Genomic DNA, 22,226 nt, shown 5'->3' with positions numbered 1-22,226 from the left:
TGTTAAGGAACTGTTTCTTTCACTGCCAAATGCATTGTCTTACACATTTGTGCCGTTTAGTAGCTGACCACAATCGTCATATGAAAGCCGTTGAATTTTGGGTTTTTTTTCCACTTGTGACCCTGGTTGTTTCCTGGCAGAATCACAAACCAAGTGTAATGTTGGTTGTAATGATTACTCATGTCATGTTGTGATTCAACTGACCCAACAATGGTTTTGCTTATGATCACAACAATGGCTGTGCTGATAAAATAAAAATAAATTGTGAGAGATGATGATGCCATAAAAATTAAGGTAGTACATGGCGCAAACCATCAGTGTCCAGTAGAAAAAAGACATTGTGAATGTTTGGGTGGCTGTCCTGGATTTTTGATATATGTGCTCCACTGCATTCCTACAGCGTGAATCTATGATATCTTCAAACTTTAAACTACGCAGAATATCATATCAAGCGTTGGATCCCTTTGAAGATTTGAAATTCAGTTTAGTTTAGTTTCGAGACACAGCGTGGAAACAGGTCCTTCAGCCCACCAGATCCACTGTCCATCGATCACTCGTTCACACTTGTTATTATCCCACTTCCTCATCCACTCCACACACACCAGGAGAAGATTTCAACTGTAATGTGTGGAGGAGGCAGGGGACAGGAGAGCCAATAATGTCAGAGTTATTAAGTTGTGTCCACAAAACGTTAAAATATTAAAAATACATTTTTGAATTTTAAACAAAAAGAAAAAAATATATAAACATATTTTACAAATAATTTTCTTGAGTTTGTATGCAAATTTGAGAGGATGGACAAAATTACACTTGGATGAAAAATGTGCTTGAAAATTAAACAAACAAATGTATAGATATTTGGTCAGTAAAAATATTCAGGTGAATTTTAACGAGTCCTATTAGAAGGACTTCATTGGGATTACTTGGTGCAGTGCCAATCTTTGTTGCAGTGAGATTGTATGCTGTCCCACACTGTCACCTAGTGGTCACAATATGGATACACATGTGCAAATGGATTCAAACATTTCAAACAGATTTGCATCAAAACCTGTCCTATCAGAGGGAATGCTTATTACAACAATTCCCAAGAAAATATTTGAATCATTTCGGCACGGTAGTGCAGCGGTAGAGTTGCTGCCTTACAGCGAATGCAGCGCTGGAGACCCGAGTTCGATCCTGACTACGGGTGCTGTCTGTACGGAGTTTGTACGTTCTCCCCGTGACTGTGTGGGTTTTCTCCCAGATCTTCGGTTTCCTCCCAAAATCCAAAGACATACAGGTATGTAGGTTAATTGGCTTAGTAAATGAAAAACAAATTGACTCTAGTGGGTATAGAATAGCGTTAATGTGCAGGGGATCGCTGGTCGGCAGGGACCCGGTGGGCCGAAAGGGCCTGTTTCCGTGCTGTATCTCTAAAACTAAAACTAAATTTTGAAACTTGTACATTAACTACAAGGCTTGCATTGCTACTTTTCTCCTCTTGGGTGATACTTTACATGTAATAGATTCAGAGAATATTTGGATTCAAGGCCAATGCTCACTCATGTTGTTTCTCCAGCGCTGACGTAATTCCTCCACTGTGAATGATTGTGAGAATCCCTATAGAGATTCAGCTCTCTAGTTGTACACTTTTTTTTTTTCTTAACCATATGATGTATGACATGAGACATTGAAAATACCCATCCCAATTGCACCTCCAAGTGTAACAAGCAGTGCAGACACTTGCTGCAAGTTTACAATTGAATGCATACGCTGTGAATTTAAATCAAAATATATTTGATTATTGATATTTATAATGCAAAGAACTTGATACAAAAATATTAAAATGGTACAGATAAATGTATATGCAGGCAACAGTTCTATAAGTAAAATATACAAAAGGTGAATAACAATGGATAAATAGAATCCTAAATTTCATCAGGGTTCAAAAGAAATTCTTGCAATGCAAATACAAATGAGCTCTCAGCATCTCCCTCTAGTCACCATAGTCTGTGTGACACTGATTGAATATATATATATATATATATATATATATATATATATATATATATATATATATATATATATATATATATATATATATGGAATCAGATATAGGTAGGTCATGGCTTCTATAATGAAAAATCCCAACTCGTCTGATACTTTAATATACATTTCCCATTACTTTTAGGGGAACAACATTTGAAAGTAGCCAGAGTGGAGCAGCATATGTTGGTGGAATTTGTACACAGTCGAAAGGTGGAGGAGTGAACGAGGTAAGGCCCCTTTCCATTAAACGTTGCATTTAATTTGCTTTTGTGACATTTAACAGCAAATGCAAGATCATCTTCCTGTAACTAAGCTCCCATGCTCAGTTGTATTATTTCACAGAATTCAGGAGTTAAGCCACGCAGGGACATGTGGAGAAGCATTAATAAAGATCAGGGGCCAAGGTTACACTTTCTCATTATCTGCTTTGAATAGCGCAACATGTAATCAAAAGAAAGCAGGATCTGGATGAAGGGAAAGACTCAAATAATCTATTGAGTTCATTTGCTTATTTCAAGATTTTGTAAAATAGATTCTCTCTCTGTAAAGAGTGCAGTTACATGCATTTACATGCATTTGGCCCATATAACTTTTAACCTTCAGAAGAAGGATCTCAACCCAAAACGTCACCCATTCCTTCTCTCCAGAGATGCTGCCTGTCCTGCTGCGTTACTCCAGTATTTTGTGTCTACCTTCGATTTAAACCAGCATCTGCAGTTCTTTCCTCCATACCTTTTAACCTTTCCTGGCCATGTACCTGCTTATATATATTTTTGAATTTTGTTATTGTACCCAGCCTCAATTACTTCCATTGGCAGCTTGTTCCAAACACCTATCATTATCTGTGTGAAAAAGTTGCTCAGCAAGTTCCTTTCCCCTCTCACCTTAAACCTATGTCCCCTCGTTCTTGATTCCCCAACACTGGGTTTCCTGAAGTATCCTTGAGAAGGTGCTGGTGAGCTGCCTTCTTGAACTCCTGCAGTTCCTGAGCCTTAATTGGTATACCCACAATTCTGTTAGGGAGGGACTTTGACAAAGCGACACTGAATGAACGGTTATATACAGTATTGCCACGTGAGGATGGTGTGTGTCTTGGAAGGCAACTTCCACTATTGTGCTGTCCCACTATTCAACAAAATCATAATTGACCTTATACCTCAAATAGCATTTTCCTGTCCTATCTTAGTACAGATGGGATTTGATGATTGGCGTGAAAATGTGGGCTGAAGGGCCTGTTTCTGTGCTGTAGGGCTCGATTAACTATTCCTAAATCCTCCAATTCCTCTAACAAATAAGAACCCTGGTGAGGCCACATCTGGAGTATTGTGTGCAGTTTTGGTCTCCTAATTTCAGGAAAGACATCCTTGCTATTGAGGCAGTGCAGCGTAGGTTCACAAGGTTAATTCCCAGGATGGCGGGACTGTCATATGAAGACAGATTGGAAAGACTGGGCTTGTATTCACTGGAATTTAAAAGGATGAGAGGGGATCTTATGGAAACGTATAAAATTATAAAAGGACTGGACAAGCTAGATGCAGACATTTTTTCCCAATTTTGGGGGAGTCCAGAACCAGGGGCCACAGTCCAAGAACAAAGGGGAGGCCATTTAAAACTGAGGTGAGAAAAAAAATTTCACCCAGAGAGTTGTGAATTTGTGGAATTCTCTGCCACAGAAGACAGTAGAAGCCAATTCACTGGATGAATTTAAAAGAAAGTTAGATAGAGCTCTAGGGGCTACCGGAATCAAGGGATATGGGGAGAAGGCAGGCACAGGTTACTGATTGTGGATGATCAGCCATGATCTCAATGAATGGTGGTGCTGGCTCGAAGGGCCAAATGGCCACCTCCTGCACCTATTTTCAAAGTTTCTATGTTTCTAATCTGTCTGTTTCTGAGTCAAAGCAATGATGAACCCTCCACAACCCTCTAGAGTGTAGAATTGTAAAAGTTCCCCACCATTTGGGTAAAGAGAGGTTTAGTTATTTTGATTCTAAATGGCCACCCTTTTTATACGGAGACTGTGACTTGCGGTTCTAGACTCATTGACTAGGGCTAGCATCCTTCCCATATTGACCCTCAGGGCCATCTTAACGCATGGGCCTGATGGGCACTTGCCCGGGGCCCCACGAGCATAGGGGCCCCATACTGTTTAATTTTATCGACCATTTACATTTTTATTCCTGTGAGTAGTTGTCGTAGGGGCCCCAGTACACTGCTTTGCCCGGGGCCCATAATGTTGTAAAGACGGCCCTGTCTACCCTGTTTAGCCTGCTGTTGAGTTTGTATGGTTCAATGAGATCTCTTGTAGAAATGAGCTTTGGACAAGTTGATCTCTTCTCATATTGACAGACTGCCACCCCAAGAACAAGTAAAATTGCACACAATACTTAAGGTGTTGTCTCACAGAAGCTCAATGTAATTATATACAGTAGGATATATTTATTCTTGCACTCAACCCGCTTTCAAAAAGTAATATAATTAAATTAATAAAATCATAAACTTGTGACACTAATTATAAATTAATTTAGCAAAGCTTACATTTTACTGTTTGATTATCTTCCAAAGGCAAAAAAGGTGATCAGAGAGAAGACAGTCTTGACAGCTAAGTCTCTCTTTCTCTGTTCTCTTTCTCTCGTCACACTGAGTCTGATGGAAGTCAGGGACTCTTTAAATCAGAGCAGAGGATTTTCAATAAAAATCAGGAGGATGGAACATTTACTTAGAAACATAGAAACATAGAAAATAGGTGCAGGAGGAGGCCATTCGGCCCTTCGAGCCAGCACCGCCATTCATTGTGATCATGGCTGATCGTCCCCAATCAATAACCCGTGCCTGCCTTCTCCCCATATCCCTTGATTCCACTAGCCCATGAGCTCTATCTAACACTATCTTAAATCCATCCAGTGATTTGGCTTCCACTGCCCTCTGTGGCAGAGAATTCCACAAATTCACAACTCTCTGGGTGAAAAGGTTTTTTCTCACCTTACTTTTAAATGGCCTCCCCTTTATTCTAAGACTGTGGCCCCTGGTTCTGGACTCGCCCAACATTGGGAACATTTTCCCTGCATCTAGCTTGTCCAGTCCTTTTATAATTTTATGTTTCTATAAGACCCCCTCTCATCCTTCTAAACTCCAGTGAATACAAGCTTAGTCTTTTCAATCTTTCCTCCTGACAGTCCCGCCATCCCAGGCATCAATCTCGTGAACCTACGCTGCACTGCCTCAATTACAAGGATGTCCTTCCTCAAATTAGGAGACCAAAACTGTACACAATACTCTTGTGTAGTAATACTTCTTGCAATAAGCAAAAAGCAATACTTCTTGCACAAACTGTGCCATAAGAATACTATACAAAACAGTTACTCTTATAAATTGACAGATAGGAATATGGGAAAGTAAACAGAGAGGAAGGATGTAAATTACCAAGAGGAGCAAAAGGGTAGGGTTCAATAGAGATTTCAGGAAATAACGCTACAAGCTGTTTCACCTTTCCTGGTCTGATTTGGAAGTTTAACTGAATCCCACACTGCATTCAACAATATTGAATCACATTGGTTCAGGGGCGGCACATTGGCGTAGCGGTAGAGCTACTGACTTACACGCTGAAGACCCGGGTTTGATCCTGGTATTGGGTTTGAGACTGGAGACCCGGGTTTGATGCTTGTCTGTACGGAGTTTGTACGTTCTCCCTGTGACCAGTGTGGGTTTTCTCTGATATCTTCAGTTTCCTCCCACACTCCACAGAGACATGCAGGTTTGTAGGTGAATTGGCTGGTATAAATGTACAATTGTTCCTGTTGTGTGTAGGGCAGTGTTGATGTGCTTGGATCGCTGGTTGGTGTGGACGAGGTGAACCAAAGGGCCTGTTTCCACACTGTATCTCTAAACTAAAATAAACTAAATTAAACTTGCTCCAATTCCCTCAGCTGTCTCCTCTTCCACCCCAGCCGTCCCACTTCCTCCATTAATACCTTCCTGCACCTCATAGCATTTACCCACTCTGTTTGCAATTCTGCCATTTTTAAGTATCAACTTCTTAATTATGCCCCCCATATTTCCGTTCGGCAGTGAAATGGTATTGAGGTTGCAATGTACCAGCCACTGAAGTCATTTTGGACTTCAGTGTTTCCTGTGTGTTATTAACCATTGTCCTGCAGATCTACAGTTAAAATCTAGTTGTGCTATAAGTGCAGTCATACAGGAAAACTCTGCATTAGGATGGAGAGTGATATGGTTAATTCAGAGACCAGGGTCCTGAACTTGAATAAAGGAGACTTTGAAGGTATGAGACGAGAATTGGCGAGGATAGACTGGCAAAATTATACTTAAAGGGTTGACAGTGGAGATGCAACAGCAAAGATTTAAAGACCGCATGGATGAACTCCAGAAATTGTTCATCTCTGTCTGGCAAAAAAATAAAACTGATACCTGATTCTTTGTTTCAGTTTGGAAATGCAGATGAAATGGCTGTCACCCTCGCTCAGAACTTAGCCCTGAACCTTGGCATGTTTTCAGATCAGAAGCGAATGAGTGGTAAGTTTACAGAGATATGCCGATAAGTTATTTTAAGAGAGATCTTATTAAAGATACATGAATTGTGCGCTTAAATGTTAATTCTTCTTGCTGCCACAATAACTGATTGTTTACACACAATGTTGTTAATGGAGATGGAACAACCTTTGATTGGAAATAAATAAATAACGTCAATATGTGAAAAGGAGAAATAAGTGCTCTGTGAAATGCAAGGAATGACACCAGACCCATCAGTGAAATGCTGCAGAGAATTCATTAATTGACTATGTGAGAGAATCGTACAAACTGCAGAGGACAATTATTAAAAGCTGACCATTCCTAAATGTACATCATTAGGAATGATCATTCCACTCATGCACAATATATGTCATCACATCTGACCATTCTACTTGCTGAGAAGATTTCCCCACATTCCAGAAAGGCAGAGGCAATCAAAATAATATTGCATTAAAGGAAAAGGCTTATGTTTACAAAAAGGTTTGGGTTTATAATTGTTACATGTACTGAGGTACAGTGAAAAGCTTTGTTTTGCGTGCTATCCAGTCAAGTCAGACAATACTACACATCAATACAATCAAATCAAACTCGGGTACAATAGATAGATCAAAGGGGAAGATACAGAGTGCAGAATATAGTTCTCAGCATTGTAGGGCGACAGTTCCATAGACAAAGTCCAATGTCCGCAATGGGATAGAGGTGCATTGCACAGTACCTTAGCTTATGGAAGGACAGTTCAGAAGCCTGATAACAGATGGGTAGAAGTTGTTCCTGCGACTAATGGTGTGCACTTTCAAGTTTTTGTATCTTCCTGATGGGAGCAGGAAGAAAAAGGAATGGGCAGGGTAGGACAAGACTTTGATTATATTGGCTGCCTTACTGAGGCAACATGAAGTGTAAATGAAGTTAATGGTGGGGAGACTGGTCTGTATGATGATGATCTACAACTATCTGCAATTTCTTGCAAGAATGGGGAGAGCCGTCACCAAACCAAGCAGTGGTGCAACCAGATCGTATGCTTTCTGTGGTGCATCTGCAGAAGTTGTGAGAATCATTGGAGACATGCTGAATTTCCTCAGTCTCTTTAAGAAGTAGAAGGAATGGGTGATGTTTCTGGTCATTGATCTTACTTTGTGGGTGTCTCTTCAATGTGGTTGGTCCACAACAGGTCGTTTGGTAATGTTAATGCCATGGAACTTAAAGCTCTCAACCATTTCCATTTCGGAACCATTGATGCTGATTGGGGCATGCTTCCTGAAGTCAACAACTAGCTTCAGTCTGAAGAAGGGTCTCAACCCGAAACGTCATCCATTCCTTCTCTCCTGAGATGCTGCCTGACCTGCTGAGTTACTCCAGCATTTTGTGAATAAACACCTTCGATCCGTATAGACAGTAGTCTGTTATCAGACACTTGAAAGGACCTTGCATATGCTATGGATATATGTTGGATTTTCATAGCTACCTTCACTACTTAGTTCAATCCAAACTGATTCTAATTCTGTACCATGAAATCAATGTCCTTTCTCGCCAGTGTAAAGATATCACTCCTCTCCTCCTTATCCCAATTGCCTATCCTTCCCAATGTTGAACAACCTGGAAAATGTAATGCCCATTGTGTTCACTCCAAAGTGAATTGTTCGGTTACCTTGTATTATAGAGTTCTAAAATTTGCCCCTAGACTCTTTTTGCAGTTTGCCTTTGTTTACTCTGATGATTTGTTTGGTGAGCTAAGATTTGGTTTAAGTTCCACTTCCCATAGAATTGTACAATCACAGAGAAATACAGCATGGAAATGGGTCTGTGGCCCTTGAGTCTGCACTGACCAGCAACTGCACTGATCTTACCTTAACCCATGCAATTCCCCCTTCCTTCCTGTGAATGCCACCCAGATTGCTCTATTCAGCAATAGATCAGCTCCAATTAGAAGAGGCAAATTAACTTACCAACTGCATATCTTTGGGATGTACAGAGAAATCAGAGCACCTGGAGAATGAGCAAGCTCCAGATAGACAGCACGGAGAATCTATATCGCACATGGGTTGCTGGTGCTGTGAGGTAGCACTTTACTTATTGCAACATAGTACCTTCAACTGCAGGAGTGTCAGAAACTTGGATGGGGTCCAGTGTGGGGGGGGGGGGGGGGGGGAGGAGACGGAGACAGTGTGGGTTGTATCTTTGGGTGGGATAATCTAATCCTTGTTGGGCCATGGAGGATTCTGTTACTTGGGAAAATGGTACATTGGTGGAATTATGCATTGCTCCTCTGCACCTCTGGCTTACATGCATTGTGAAGCAAAAGAACAGATAGACAAGAACAAAAAATTCTCAACTGGGAAAATGTAAAATTCATTAAGCTAAAATGCAACTTGGAAAACGTGAACTGAAAGGCCCTATTTAAGCAGTGTCAAGCACATTGCTGATAGTAAAAATTCAGAACGAGAAAACATGACTACAGCGATGATTACAAACATTGAAAATTCAGATCTCAGTGCTGTAACAAAGCTATATAATGCAGGAAAGTAATATCAAGGATGTTTTCAAAATACATCAAAGCAAGAGAAGAAGTAAGGAAATAATATCAAAGTTCAAGAAGATGAATACAGAATTGGCTTCATGGAAGGTAGCAGAAGATGGAGGTTAAGGTTGTTTTCAGACTGGAGCTTTGTGACTGTTGGTATGCCTCAGGGATCGGTGCTAGGCAAATAGGACTATCTTAGATGAGGCATCTTGGTCAGCATGGACAATATGGACCAAAGGGCCTGTTATGTGCTATATGAATCTAGATCTCTATCAGTCTATGTGTCTGTGAATGAGTGATCGCTAGTCGACATGAAATCAGTGGGCTGAAGAATCTGTTTCCATGATGTATCTCTAAATTAAGCTAAAACATGAAAATAACAGATTTTACATACACATTGCATTCGTTAAACTTAAGCTATACAATGTGTGTAGGAAGGAACTGCAGATGCAGGATGTCCCTTGGACAATCCTTGATTGGACTTCGCTTGCTTTACCTTGCACTAAACGTTATTCCCTTATCATGTATCTATACTGTAAATGGATCGATTGACTGGTTAGCACGCACAAAAGGTTTTGACTGTACCTCGGTACACATGACAATAAATTGAACTGAAACTGAACATTGAAGATAGACACAAAAACTGAAGTAACTCACGGGACAGGCAACATCGCTGGAGAGAAAGAATGGGTGAGGAAGGATTAAATGTCACCCATTCCTTCTCTCCAGAGATGCTGCCTGTCCTGCTGAGTTACTCCAGCATTTTGTGTCTATTTTACGATAAGCAAGGACATAGTTTGGTGCCCATGATGAGCATGGCCCTGGGGCTAGTATGTACAAGGTGTCCCAGCTGTCCAGTAAGTGCACAAGGCTTTGCTCTTCCGTAAACGTCAGTGATGCTAAAACCTAGGAATTAAGCAGCATGGCTGAGCCCTATTAACCTGATTGATGTGAATCACAGTGGGATTTGACGTGTATCACATTTGATGTTCAAAGGTTTCAAAGGTCATTTTATTGTCACTTGTACGAATGAAGGTACAGTGATATGCAAATTACCATGCAGCCACGTGAAAAAATAAACCAACAAGACGCACAACTACATAAAAGTTAACATAAACATCCACCAGCGGATTCCCCACAATCCTCACAATGATGGAAGGCAAAAAAGTCCAATCAGCTTCCTCTTTATTCTCCCGCGATCGGGGCAGTCGAACCATCCGTCAGGGCGATCAAAGCTCCTGCAGCCAGCGGTTGAAACTCTTCACATCGGGGCGATCGAAACTCCCGCATCACGGCAGTCGAAACTCCCGTGGCTTGGAGTTCCCGAAGTCGATCTCTGACCAGAGACCGCGGACTCCGTGATGTTAAAATCCGCAAGCACCCACGGTTGGAGCTCCGAGGTCGATCCCCGGCAAAGGGATCGCAGGCTCCGCGATGTTTAAAGTCCCACAGGCACCCGTGGTGGAGTTCTCAAAATCAGTCTCCAGCAAGGGCCGGCAATTCCTCGAAGTTAGGTCACAGTGCGGATGGAGATACGATACGGAAAGAAAATCGCATCTCCGTCGAGGTAAGAGATTAGAAAAAGTTTCCCCCAACCCCGCCCCCCATCCCCCACATAAAACAAGCGAAAGAACACCAAAAACATACATTTAACACGTACAATTAAAACACAAAGAAGGAAAGGACAGACAGACTTTTGGCGAGGCAGCCATTGCTGGTGCCACCCGGTGGCTGAACATTTTATCTACCTTTTGGATGTACATTTTCCACATTCCGGATTTCAGCAGGGCTTTGACAAGATTCAGCGTAGCAGTCGTCAGTTAATTAAAACTTAATGAGATCCAAGAGCAAATGTCATATTATATCCATAATATATACTAGATTTAATTTATATCACACGTTCGTTATTTAAACGGCAGCGTCCTGTGACATTTAGTTCCTCACCTGTCTGTCATCAAATAGGGCTGCATCAACAGCATCGTTAACTCACTCTGGGGGGAAAAGGGCACCTCCCCTGGGAGAGTTATGGCTGATCCACTGAGGAAATATAATACAGCATAGAAATAAGGAGAGAAAACATCGGTGAAAACAGTGCTTAACACAAAGAGAAGTCCAAGGCTATCACTGTAATTTAAGGATTAAATTGCAAGTAGAATAGATCAATGAGGTGCATTGGCTACATTCTATTCTTGCATGTTGACCATGATTGACAATTTTGTTCTTTGTTCCAACCAATTGGTGGTTTCAAAGATAGTGAGATCTTGCAGCTTGACCTATGACCAAGATCAATATATTACATGGTTAATGGTCAATTCTGATTTGTGAAGCATTTTTCTCAGCAGAGGTATGAAACAAATGTTTGAAGTTCATTTATTACTTTTAGCATTGGACAGGGAATATTTCTTAAGCGAATTGATTTACAACTGACAAAGATAATGGATGCAGCAAATTTATATGCAAGGCAATTTTAAATGCAGAATTCTTTCTTCACATATTCCATGAAATGATCAACACTATGCATTTACTTTTGCAGATGACTGCAGGTGTGAAGATAAGTGGGCTGGATGCATAATGGAAGATTCTGGGTAGGAAATTGTGTATTGTTGGCCTATTACTAGAAACCCTCAGCAAGCAGTAACCATCTGCAGTATGATCTACTTGAGAAGTCATCACATTTTTATGATGTGAAAAAAATAGGAATTCTTGCATTTAGTTAATACCTTTTCTGCTCCAAGACATCCAGAATAATTTACAGCCAAGGATCTGCATTGAAGATGTAGAAAATGCAACAGCAAATTTATAAGGTTCCACAAACAGCAAAGTGATTGTGACAAGATAATCTTTTATTTTCATGTTGATTTTGAAAGAGAAAGATTAGTCAGAAAGAATTCCCTTGTTTTCCCCAAAAATAATTCCGTTTTCAGTACATTTTTCATTATGTAGTGTAACTGGGTGTGTGTATAATATTCTTGGCACAGTATCATCTGTGCTCTATATAATTGCACATACATTTTTTCAGTTTGCACTCAAATCCCTTTGCAGTAAAGTCCAACCTACTATTTGCCTCATTAACAGTGATCTGTGTACAAGGATACCCAGGCTCCCCTGAATGTCAACCGCATTAATGTCCGACTATAATTTCCTCAACCAGATAGGATGACTGAATATTTTCTCACCCATTTAGTTAGCCCATCTCTGTCCACTTGAAAGTTCTTCCATAGCGCACATGGTCACCCAGCTTTATATCATCAGTAAACTTGGATATATTACACTTGGACCTTTCAAGGATGCAGATTGTAAATTACTGGGGCTCCAGCATCATTCCCTGATGCACCCTATTATTTAAAATATCCCAACCAAAAATGAGTTGTTCATTCCAACAGTCTTCTTTGTGCATGGACCAATCCTTAATACACATCAGTGTATTCAAATTGAACAAAATTTAGAATAATTGGGTGTAGATTGATTGAACTTTGATTCTGGTAATGATAATAACTGGATTTCAGACACCCTGACACATTCTGGTATGTAAGTAGATTTGAGCAAACAAATACAGGGAGTATTTATGCAGATGTTTTTCTGATTTAAATGTAATAACTGAATGGTCTGAGAATATAAGAAATAGGGATAGGCATTCAACCCGAGAGTCTACGTCTCTATTCAGTTTGATCTTAGTTGACCTTGTGCCTGAAGTTCTATTTTTTGTTGATTCACTTTGTGCCCAAAAGCCCAGTTCTGGATTTACTAATGACTGAGAATTCAATGTTCTATGAAGCAGAGAATCCCAAAGATCTTCGGGAAAGCAATTTCTCTATCTCGATCTTACATACCCAACTCCATATCCAAATGTTCTGGCTCCTTTTTCACATAAAGTGTTGGAGTAACTCGGTGGGTCAGGCAGCATCTCTGGAGAACATGGTTAAGTGATGTTTCGGGTTGAGATCCTTCTGCAGACTGATTATGATGGGGGGGGGGGGGGGGGGGCGGTGAGGGGAGGGGGCTGGACCAGGCCTGGCAAGTGATAGGTAGATATTGGTGAGGGGGTACATTTGATGACAGATGGTTGGAAAAAGGTCAGACAAGATAGGACAAAAATTGTGAGATAAAGATAAAAGAGTGTGAATTGTGCAGTGAGGTGGGAATGTAGGTGGAAGGTGAGGGGGAGGGGACAAATGAGTGCAAGTCCAAGTGGGCACAGGGGATGGTTCAGTATAAAAAACCCTCACTCACCATTATCCACCTATTACTTGCCAGTCCTGTTCCTCCTCTCTTCCAGCTTTTTCACCCCTTTACAATCTGAAGAAGTGTCCTGACCCAAAACACAACCACCTATACGTGTTCCCCAGAGATGCTGCCTGACCCACCGAGTTACTCCAGTGTTCTGTGTCCATAAATGTTATTTGCTCTAAATAATGATTTACAAACAACATGTTTATTCTTGTTGTGCAAGGTAAACACCAGTAGATGGCATTCCATTCCCGTCCATGTCTTCAGGATACAGTCATTGCTTTCCGATTAATGTTCCAGGCAATAGGAGACCTGAATGCAAAATTAAACTCTTACAGTGCCTGTCGTTTGGGTACTGTGGCAATGACTTTCAGGAAAGGACAATCTAAAAGAGGAATGTAGTCTTCATGGGGTCGGTTTCTCCATCAAGATTGAGTTAGGCTTGGAATCCTAATGAGTCCCTCTGTGAGATAAGTCATAGAGTTATACAGTATGGAAACATACCATGCAGTCCAACTTTTCTGGGCTGATCAAGTTGCCTAACCAAGTTAGTCCTACTTACCTGCTTCAGAACATATCCTTTTAAATATTTCCTATCCACTTTAAAAGTGTCATTTAAATTTGTAATTTAATATCACCTCTCCCAATTCCTCTGGCAGCTTGTTCCATAAACGCCGGATCCTGTGTGAAAATGTTATCCCTCGGGTCCCTATTAAATCTTTTCTCTCTCACTTTAAACTTATGCCCGCTAGTTTTAGATTTCCCTACCTTTGAGAAAAGAGTGTGATCTTTTCTCAATGACATATGTAGGTCCCTTACAATCTGAAACAGGTGAATTTATAATGGGGAAACAACAAAATAAGGAAATAGCAGAACATTTAAACAAATACTTTGGTCTGTCTTCACAAAGGAGACACAAACAATCTCCCAGAAATACTAGGGAACCAAGCATCTAGTGGAAGGGTGGAACTGAAGGGAATCCACATTAGGCATGAAATGGCGTTAGGTAAACTGTTGAGACTGAAGGCCGATAAATCCCCAGGACCTGATACTCTGCATCCCAGAGTACTCAAGAAGGTGGTCCTAGAAATCGTGGATACATTGGTGATCATTTCCCAATATTCTATATACTCTGGATCAGTTCCTGTGGACTGGAGGATAGCTAATGTATCTCCACTTTTTAAGAAAAGAGGGAGAGAGAAAACGGGGACATCGGTAGTGGGGGAGATGCTTGAGTTAATTATGAAAGAAGTAATAGCAGTGCATTTGGAAAGCAGTGACTGGATCAGTCAAATTCAGCATGGATTTACGAAGGTGAAGTCTTCTGGAATTTTTTGAGGATGTAACAAGTAGAATGGATAAGGGAGAGCCAGTGGATGTGGTGTATCAGGACTTTGAGAAGATCCCACACAAGAGATTAGTGTGCAAAATAAGAGCACATGGTATTGGGGGTAGGGTAATGACATGAACAGAGAACTGGTTGGAATACAGGAAGCTAAGAGTAAGAATTAATGGGTCCTTTTCAGAATGGCAGGCAGTGACTAGTGGGGTCCCGCCAGGCTCGGTGCTAAGACCCCAGTTCTTTCCAATATATATTAATAATTTAGATGAGGGAATTAAGTGTAACATCTCCAAGTTTGCAGATGACACAAAGCTGAGTGGCAGTGTGAGCTGCGAGGAGGATACTATGAGGCTGCAGGGTGACTTAGATAGGTTGGGTGACTTAGTAGATGCATGGCAGATGCAGTATAATGTGGATAAATGCGAGGTCACCCACTTTGGTGCAAGAACAGGAATGCAGATTATTATCTGGATGGTTCGATCAGGAAATGGAGAGGTGCAACGAGACCTGGGTGTGCTTGTACATCAGTCGCTGAAAGTAAGCATGCAGGTACAGAGGACAGTGAAGAAAGCTAATGGCATGTTGGCCTTCATTGCAAGAGGATTTGAATTTAGGAACAAGGAGGTCCTACTGCAGTTGTACAGGGCCCTGGTGAGACCGCACCTGGAGTATTGTGTGCAATTTTGGTCTCCTAATTTGTGGAAGGACATTATTGCTATTGAGGGAGTGCAGCATATTACAGGCAGATTATTATCTGATGGTGTCAAGTTAGGAAAAGGGGAAGTACAAAGATATCTGGGTGGCCTTGTTCATCAGCCATTGAAAGTAAGCATGCAGGTACAGCAGGCAGTGAAGAAAGCTAATAGCATGTTGCCTTCATGACAAGAGGAGTTGAGTATAGGAGGAAAGAGGTCCTTCTGCAGTTGTACAGGGCTGCACACAGTGAGACCACACTTGGAGTACTGTGTGCAGTTTTGGTCTCTAAATTTGAGGAAGGACATTCTTGCTATTGAGGGAGTGCAGCGTAGGTTCACTAGATTAATTCCCGGAATGGCGGGGCTGTCGTATGTTTAAAGACTGGAGCGACAGGGCTTGTATACACTGGAATTTAGAAGAATGAGAGGGGATTTTATTGAAACCTATAAGATTATTAAAGGATTGGACACGCTAGAGGCAGGAAACATGTTCCCAATGTTGGGGGAGTCTAGAACCAGGGGCCACAGTTTAAGAATATGGGGTAAGCCATTTAGAACGGAGATGAGGAAAAACCTTTTCACTCAGAGAGTTGTAAATCTGTGGAATTCTCTGCCTCAGAAGGCAGTGGAGGCCAATTCTCTGGATGCTTTCAGGAGAGAGTTAGATAGAGCTCTTGATGATAGCGGAGTCAGGGGGTATGGGGAGAGGGCAGGAACAGGGTACTGATTGTGGATGATCAGCCATGATCACGTTGAATGGCGGTGCTGCCTCGAAGGGCCAAATCTCCTACTCCTGCACTTATTGTCTGTTGTCTATTGTCTATTTTTCCCAAAGCCCTTCTCCTCTCCCCAAATTCTACAATTCTTCTGCTCTGCGGGCAATGTGCAGTGACAATTAACCTACCGTCCTGTGCCTCTTTGCAATGTGTGAAGAAACTGGAGTACCAGGAGAACAACATGCAGTCGGAAAGAATGTGCAATCTTCACATAGAGTTAGAGAGTCATAGAGTAATACAGTGCGGAAACAGGCCCTTCGGCCCAACTCGCCCACACTGGCCAACAATATCCCAGTTACGCTAGTCCCACCTGCCAGCATTTGGTCCATATCCCTCCAAACCTCTCCTATCCATGTACCTGTCTAACTGTTTCTTAAACAATGGGATGGTCCCAGCATCAACTACATCCTCTGGCAGCTTGTTCCACACACCCACCCCCCTTTGTGTGAAAAAGCTGCCCCTCAGATTCCTATTCTTTTCCCCTTCGCCTTTAACCTAAGTCCTCTGGTCCTCGATTCCCCTACTTTAGGCAAAAAAACTCAGTGCATCTACCCAATCTATTCCTCTCATGATTTTGTTTACCTCTATAAGATCTCCCCTCATCCTCCTGCACTCCATGGAATAGAGACCCAGCCTTCTCAACCACTCCCTTTAGCTCACACCCTCTAGTCCTGGCAACATCCTCGTAAGACGTACAGATATGTAGGTTAATTGACTGGGTAAATGTAAAAATTGTCCCTAGTGTGTGTAGGATAGTGTTAGTGTGCGGGGATCGCTGGGCGGCGCGGACTTGGTGGGCCGAAAAGGCCTGTATCTGCGCTGTATCTGAAATATGAAAAAAAAAATGAAATCTTTTCTGACCCCTTTCAAGCTTGACAATATCTTTCCTATGATATGGTGCCCAGAACTGAACACAATATTCTAAATGTGGTCTCACCAACTACTTATACTACCGCAAAATGACCTCCCAACTTCTATACTCAATACTCTGACTGATGAAGGCCAAAGTGCCAAAAGCCTTTTTGACCACCTTATCTACCTGTGACTCGACCTTCGATGAACCATGCACCAATATTCCTATATCCATCTGCTCTACAACACTACCCAGAGGCCTACCATTTACTGTGTAGGTCCTGCCCTTGTTCGACGTCCCAAACTGCCACACCTCACGCTTCTCGGTATTAAATTCCATCAACCATTCCTCTGCCCATCTGGCCAATCGATCCAGATCCTGCTGCAATCGTTCACAACCATCTTCACTATCTGCAAACAACTAACTTTTGTATGATCAGCAAACTTGCTAATCTTGCCCTGTATGTTCTCATCCAAATCATTGATGTAGATGACAAACAGGAACGGGCCTAGCACCGAACCCTGGGAGGCACACCACTAGTCACAGGCCTCCAGTCTGAGAAGCAACCTTCCACCATTACCCTCTGCATTTTTTGTCACGTTTTCAAAAAAATCAATCAGAGTTGTGAGACACCACCTCCCACGTACAAAACCATGCTGACTATCCCTAATCAACCCTTGCCCATCTAAATGCCTGTATAACCTATCCCTCAGAATACTCTCCAGTAACTTACCAACTACAGATGTTAAGCTCACCGGCCTATAGTTCCCAGCATTTTCCTGCATCTCTTGAAAAGAGGTACAACACTTGCCATCCTTCAGTCTCCTGGATTTAAGGACGGCTCGTAAATTTCAACCAGGGCTCTCGCAATTTTCTCTCTAGTTTCCCGCAATGTCCTTGGATATATCAGGCCCTGGAGATTTGTCTACCTTCAAACACGACAGTACCTTCAGTACTTCTGCGACAGTAACCCTCACTGTTCTCAAGCACTTCCAGTGACTGCTCCAATTTCCTCCGTCCTACTGTCTTTCTCCTTGGTAAATACAGAGAAGAAATACTCATTTAGGATCTTGCCCATCTCCTGTGGCTCCACATGACCGCTTTATAGACAATAGACAATACGTGCAGGAGGAGGCCATTCGGCCCTTCGAGCCAGCACCGCCATTCAATGTGATCATGGCTGATCATTCACAATCAGTACCCCGTTCCTGCCTTCTCCCCATACCCCCTGACTCCACTATCCTTAAGAGCTCTCTCTTGAAAGCATCCAGAGAATTGGCCTCCACTGCCTTCTGAGGCAGAGAATTCCACAGTAGGTCAGACAGCATCTCTTTTTATTTGAACTGTAAATAAATTTGTTAACAATATTTGTTAACAAAATTGTTGCAGTATTTTTGTTTAGTTTTGGTCACCCTACTATAGGAAAGATGGCGTTAAGCTGAAAACAGTGCAGGGAAGATTTATGAGGATGTTGCCAGGACTCGAAGGCCTGAGCAATAGTGAGAGGTGAGGCAGGTTAGGACTTTATTCCTTGGAGCGCAGGAGGGTAAGCGATGATCTTGTAGAGGTCTAAAATAACATAAGGGGAATATATTGGATAGATGCACAGAGCTTTTTTACCCAGAGCGGGGAATGATGAACCAAAGGACATGGGTTTAAGGTGAGCTGAGAAAGATTTAATAAGAATCTGAGGGGCAACTTTTTCACACAGAGACTGAAAACAGTGCAGGGAAGATTTACGTGGATGTTGCCAGGACTCGAAGGCCTGAGCTATAGTGAGAGGTAAGGCAGGCTAGGACTTTATTCCTTGGAGCGCAGGAGGGTAAGCGATGATTTTGTAGAGGACTGAAAGATCTTAAGGGAACTAGTGCCAAGTAGGAGAAAATATTCCTCGCCAACACCCTTTGTAATTAGAACTAGTCCAGGAGAACATGTTGGCTGCATGGTCTTCAGGTATTAATTAATTGACCTTGTATGCTAGTGATCACTGGCCCAGCCAACAATAGGACCAGTTGCCTGTAACCAGGCAGAGTGTCAAGACGCACGCACACACGCACACGCACACACACACACACACACACAGGCACACGCACACACGCGCACACACACACACACACACACACACACACACACACACACACACACACACACCCCCCTACCTGATAGGTCCCACTATCTCTCTAGTTACCCTTTTGTATTTATCAAATCTTTTGGGATTGTCCTTAATGCTATCCGCCAGAGCTATCTCCTGGCCCCTTTTTGCCCTTCTGATTTCCTTTTTTAGTTTACTCCTTCGGTCCCGAAACTCCTCCAGGGATGCACTTGAACCCAGTTGCATATACCTGTCCCATGCAACTTTCTTGTTTTTGACTCTTCTGCCAACTTTGCTTACGTTTAACTGCTTTGCCCTTCACTCAAACGGTGACGTACACATCCTGAGCTTTTTTCAGTACACTTTTAAAAACATCCCACTGGGCCGATGTTCTTTTCCCATCTAATAACCTGCTACAGTCTACTTGATCGAGACCTTCTCTCATACCCTCAAAGTTGGCCTTAACCCTCATGAGCGTTTTAACACATGGACCCTCTCTGGCCCTATCCATAACTATCTTAAACTTAATCAAACTGTGGTCAACGGTCCCAAAAGGCTCCTCCAAACACACATCATTAACTTGCCCTTCCCAATTTCCTACTAGATCCAGCGTTGCCCTCTCACATGTGGGGGCCTCCACATACTGCTTAAGAAATCTCTCCTGAACACTTTTGAGGAATTGCACCCCATCTGAACCCTTCACGCCATGATTTTCCCAGCCTATATAGGGAAAGTTAAAATCCCCTACTACAGTCCCCTACTACAGTCCCCCTCCAGTTTAGGTGCAGCCCGTCCCTTTTATACAGGTCACCCCTGCCCCAGAAGAGATCCCAATTATCCATAAATCTGTATCCCTGCCCCCTGCACCAACTCCTCAGCCACACATTCATTTCCCCTATCTTCCTATCTTCATTAGCACAAGGTATTGGAAGCAATTCTGAGATCACTACCCTGCAGGTCCTGCTTTTCAGTCTTCTACCCAATTCCGTAAATTCTTGTTGCAGAACCTCTTTCCTCTTCCGACCTATACCATTTGTGCCAACATGCACAACAACCTCCGGCTGCTCCCCCTCACTCTTGAGAATGCCGTGCAACCGCTCCGAGACATCCTGGACCCTGGCACCAAGAAGGCAACATACCATCCTGGAGTCAATAGACAATAGACAATAGGTGCAGGAGTAGGCCATTCGGCCCTTCGAGCCAGCACCGCCATTCAATGTGATCATGGCTGATCATTCTCAATCAGTACCCCGTTCCTGCCTTCTCCCCATACCCCCTGACTCCGCTATCCTTAAGAGCTCTATCCAGCTCTCTCTTGAGTCTCGCCTACTGCCGCAGGATCTCCTATCCGCACCTGTGACAATGGAGTCTCCCACCACTGTGGCTCTGCCTCACGTCACTCTTCTTCCTTGAGCCTCGGCACCAGGGTTGGAATCACAGCATTGGCTACCATTCAATCTTGTCGTCTTGTCTGCTCCCTACCTGTTTTCAGTAGGTACAGCCACCGGTGTCTCCTGCACTCCACGTTTACTCCTCTTTCTCACAGTCACCCGCCTTTGCTCTTCCTGTATCCTTGGTGTGACAACCTCACTGTAGGTCTTGTCCAGGAAACTCTCGTTTTCCTGGGGTCATCCAGCTGCTTCTCCAGTTCCGCAACACGTTCATTCAGAAGCTGCACCTGGACACAATTCCTGCTGGTGTAGTTTACAGAAGCATGAGCAGAGTCCCCGACTTCCCACATCCTGCAGGAAACACACTGTATCACCTTGCCTGCCATCTCTTCAGAGATCAGGATTGAGTCACTGGCACAGTGAGGCAGTAGATCCATTAGTGGTATCATTGTGCTATTGGTGGAAAGGATAAAAACCTTTGATAAGCAGGGAGGGGAGAAAGCCAATTCCATTGGAGTCCTAGACAATAGACAATAGGTGCAGGAGTAGGCCATTCGGCCCTTCGCGCCAGCACCGCCATTCAATGTGAACATGGCTGATCATTCTCAATCAGTACCCCGTTCCTGCCTTCTCCCCATACCCCCTGACTCCGCTATCCTTAAGAGCTCTATCTAGCTCTCTCTTGAATGCATTTCATCCTCCTGATGAAATACTTGGAATATATCATAACCAACATCTTATTTTGTTGGAGAAAAGCAAAAGCCCTTGATGAATATGGCACCAAGAAGATGGAACGTGAAATTATGTCATTGGCCAAACAGGAAACCACTGGCTCACTGCTTTAGTTCACTGTGAGAGGGATGGATAACTATTGGACTGATCACTGCTTAACATTCTTCATCATCCTTCCCAAAGCATTGGTGGCAATGCTACTGCAGTAAATCAATGCTGAAGGTTTTCAGGATCCTGCAGAGATAGTGGTGGAAGGAGATCCAACAATTGGCTGAGAACTACATTAGTATAAGTGAACCAAAATTACATTCATCTTCTATGCCCAACGTTAAGGCTCCAATTATCTTCAGTTGTTTCCTAAAGGGCAGACCATATTGTTCGTAAGCCAGACACCAGATTAACACCAGCTCTGAATAAGTATAACATGCCTACCAAGTTATGAGAAAATGTGGCCCATGACCACTCAAAGTGCGGAAAAAGCATCCAGGATGGTCGTGAGAAATTTGTCCCTTCATTGGCAGCGCACAGAAGGCAAGGGTAAACGGTGGAAAGAATACACAATCTTCATCATCCTGCCCCGTCAAGAACCTCCTGCGAATGCATATCCTATATTGGCCTAATCTATCACCTCAGAAACCACAGACATGGAGTGGCAGTATGCAAGGGACACCATAAGAGGAAGATTGGAACTAGTCTGGTAGAAATGTAATCGTTTGTAGTGTCAGTTGTGTTGTTTGCTATGAACGTTTGTTCATTTGTCCATTGGATGGTGAAGTAGCTGGAAGTCAGCAAAGCAGGTAGATTGTTGCCTATTTAGAGAGGAGGATTCTGTGTTCAAGTTGTAATGAATGTCATGTTGCCACGCAAAGTGTGATGCAACAAGCCAGTTCCATGCTCAAACTACAATTCACCAAACTACATTTCTACTCCTGAACCCATGAAGTGGATGGTCAGCCACGATTTCGTTGAATGGCCTAATCCTTGAGCCATAGAGTTCTGTGGCATCAAAACAGGCTCTTCAGCCCACTGCTTTTATGCTGAC

General features: G+C 42.7%; 1 protein-coding gene across 8 annotated transcripts in view; it reads left to right on the top strand.

Moving 5' to 3' along the window:
* The window catches only part of adam22 (ADAM metallopeptidase domain 22), a 230,863-nt gene that overhangs the window by 123,291 nt on the left and 85,346 nt on the right, over positions 1-22,226 (top strand). For all 8 annotated transcript variants that reach the window (XM_078416827.1, XM_078416844.1, XM_078416837.1 and 5 more), the window contains exons 12-14: positions 2,171-2,255; positions 6,474-6,561; positions 11,610-11,661. In XM_078416827.1, the coding sequence (XP_078272953.1) occupies positions 2,171-2,255; positions 6,474-6,561; positions 11,610-11,661 (225 nt within the window). The remainder of the gene's footprint in view (positions 1-2,170; positions 2,256-6,473; positions 6,562-11,609; positions 11,662-22,226) is intronic.

This window comes from Rhinoraja longicauda, chromosome 2, assembly GCF_053455715.1.
Source record: "Rhinoraja longicauda isolate Sanriku21f chromosome 2, sRhiLon1.1, whole genome shotgun sequence".
NCBI classification, from domain to species: domain Eukaryota; kingdom Metazoa; phylum Chordata; class Chondrichthyes; order Rajiformes; family Arhynchobatidae; genus Rhinoraja; species Rhinoraja longicauda.
Note: the sequence above shows the minus strand (reverse complement) of the source record. Positions and strands in the feature narration are given on the sequence as shown.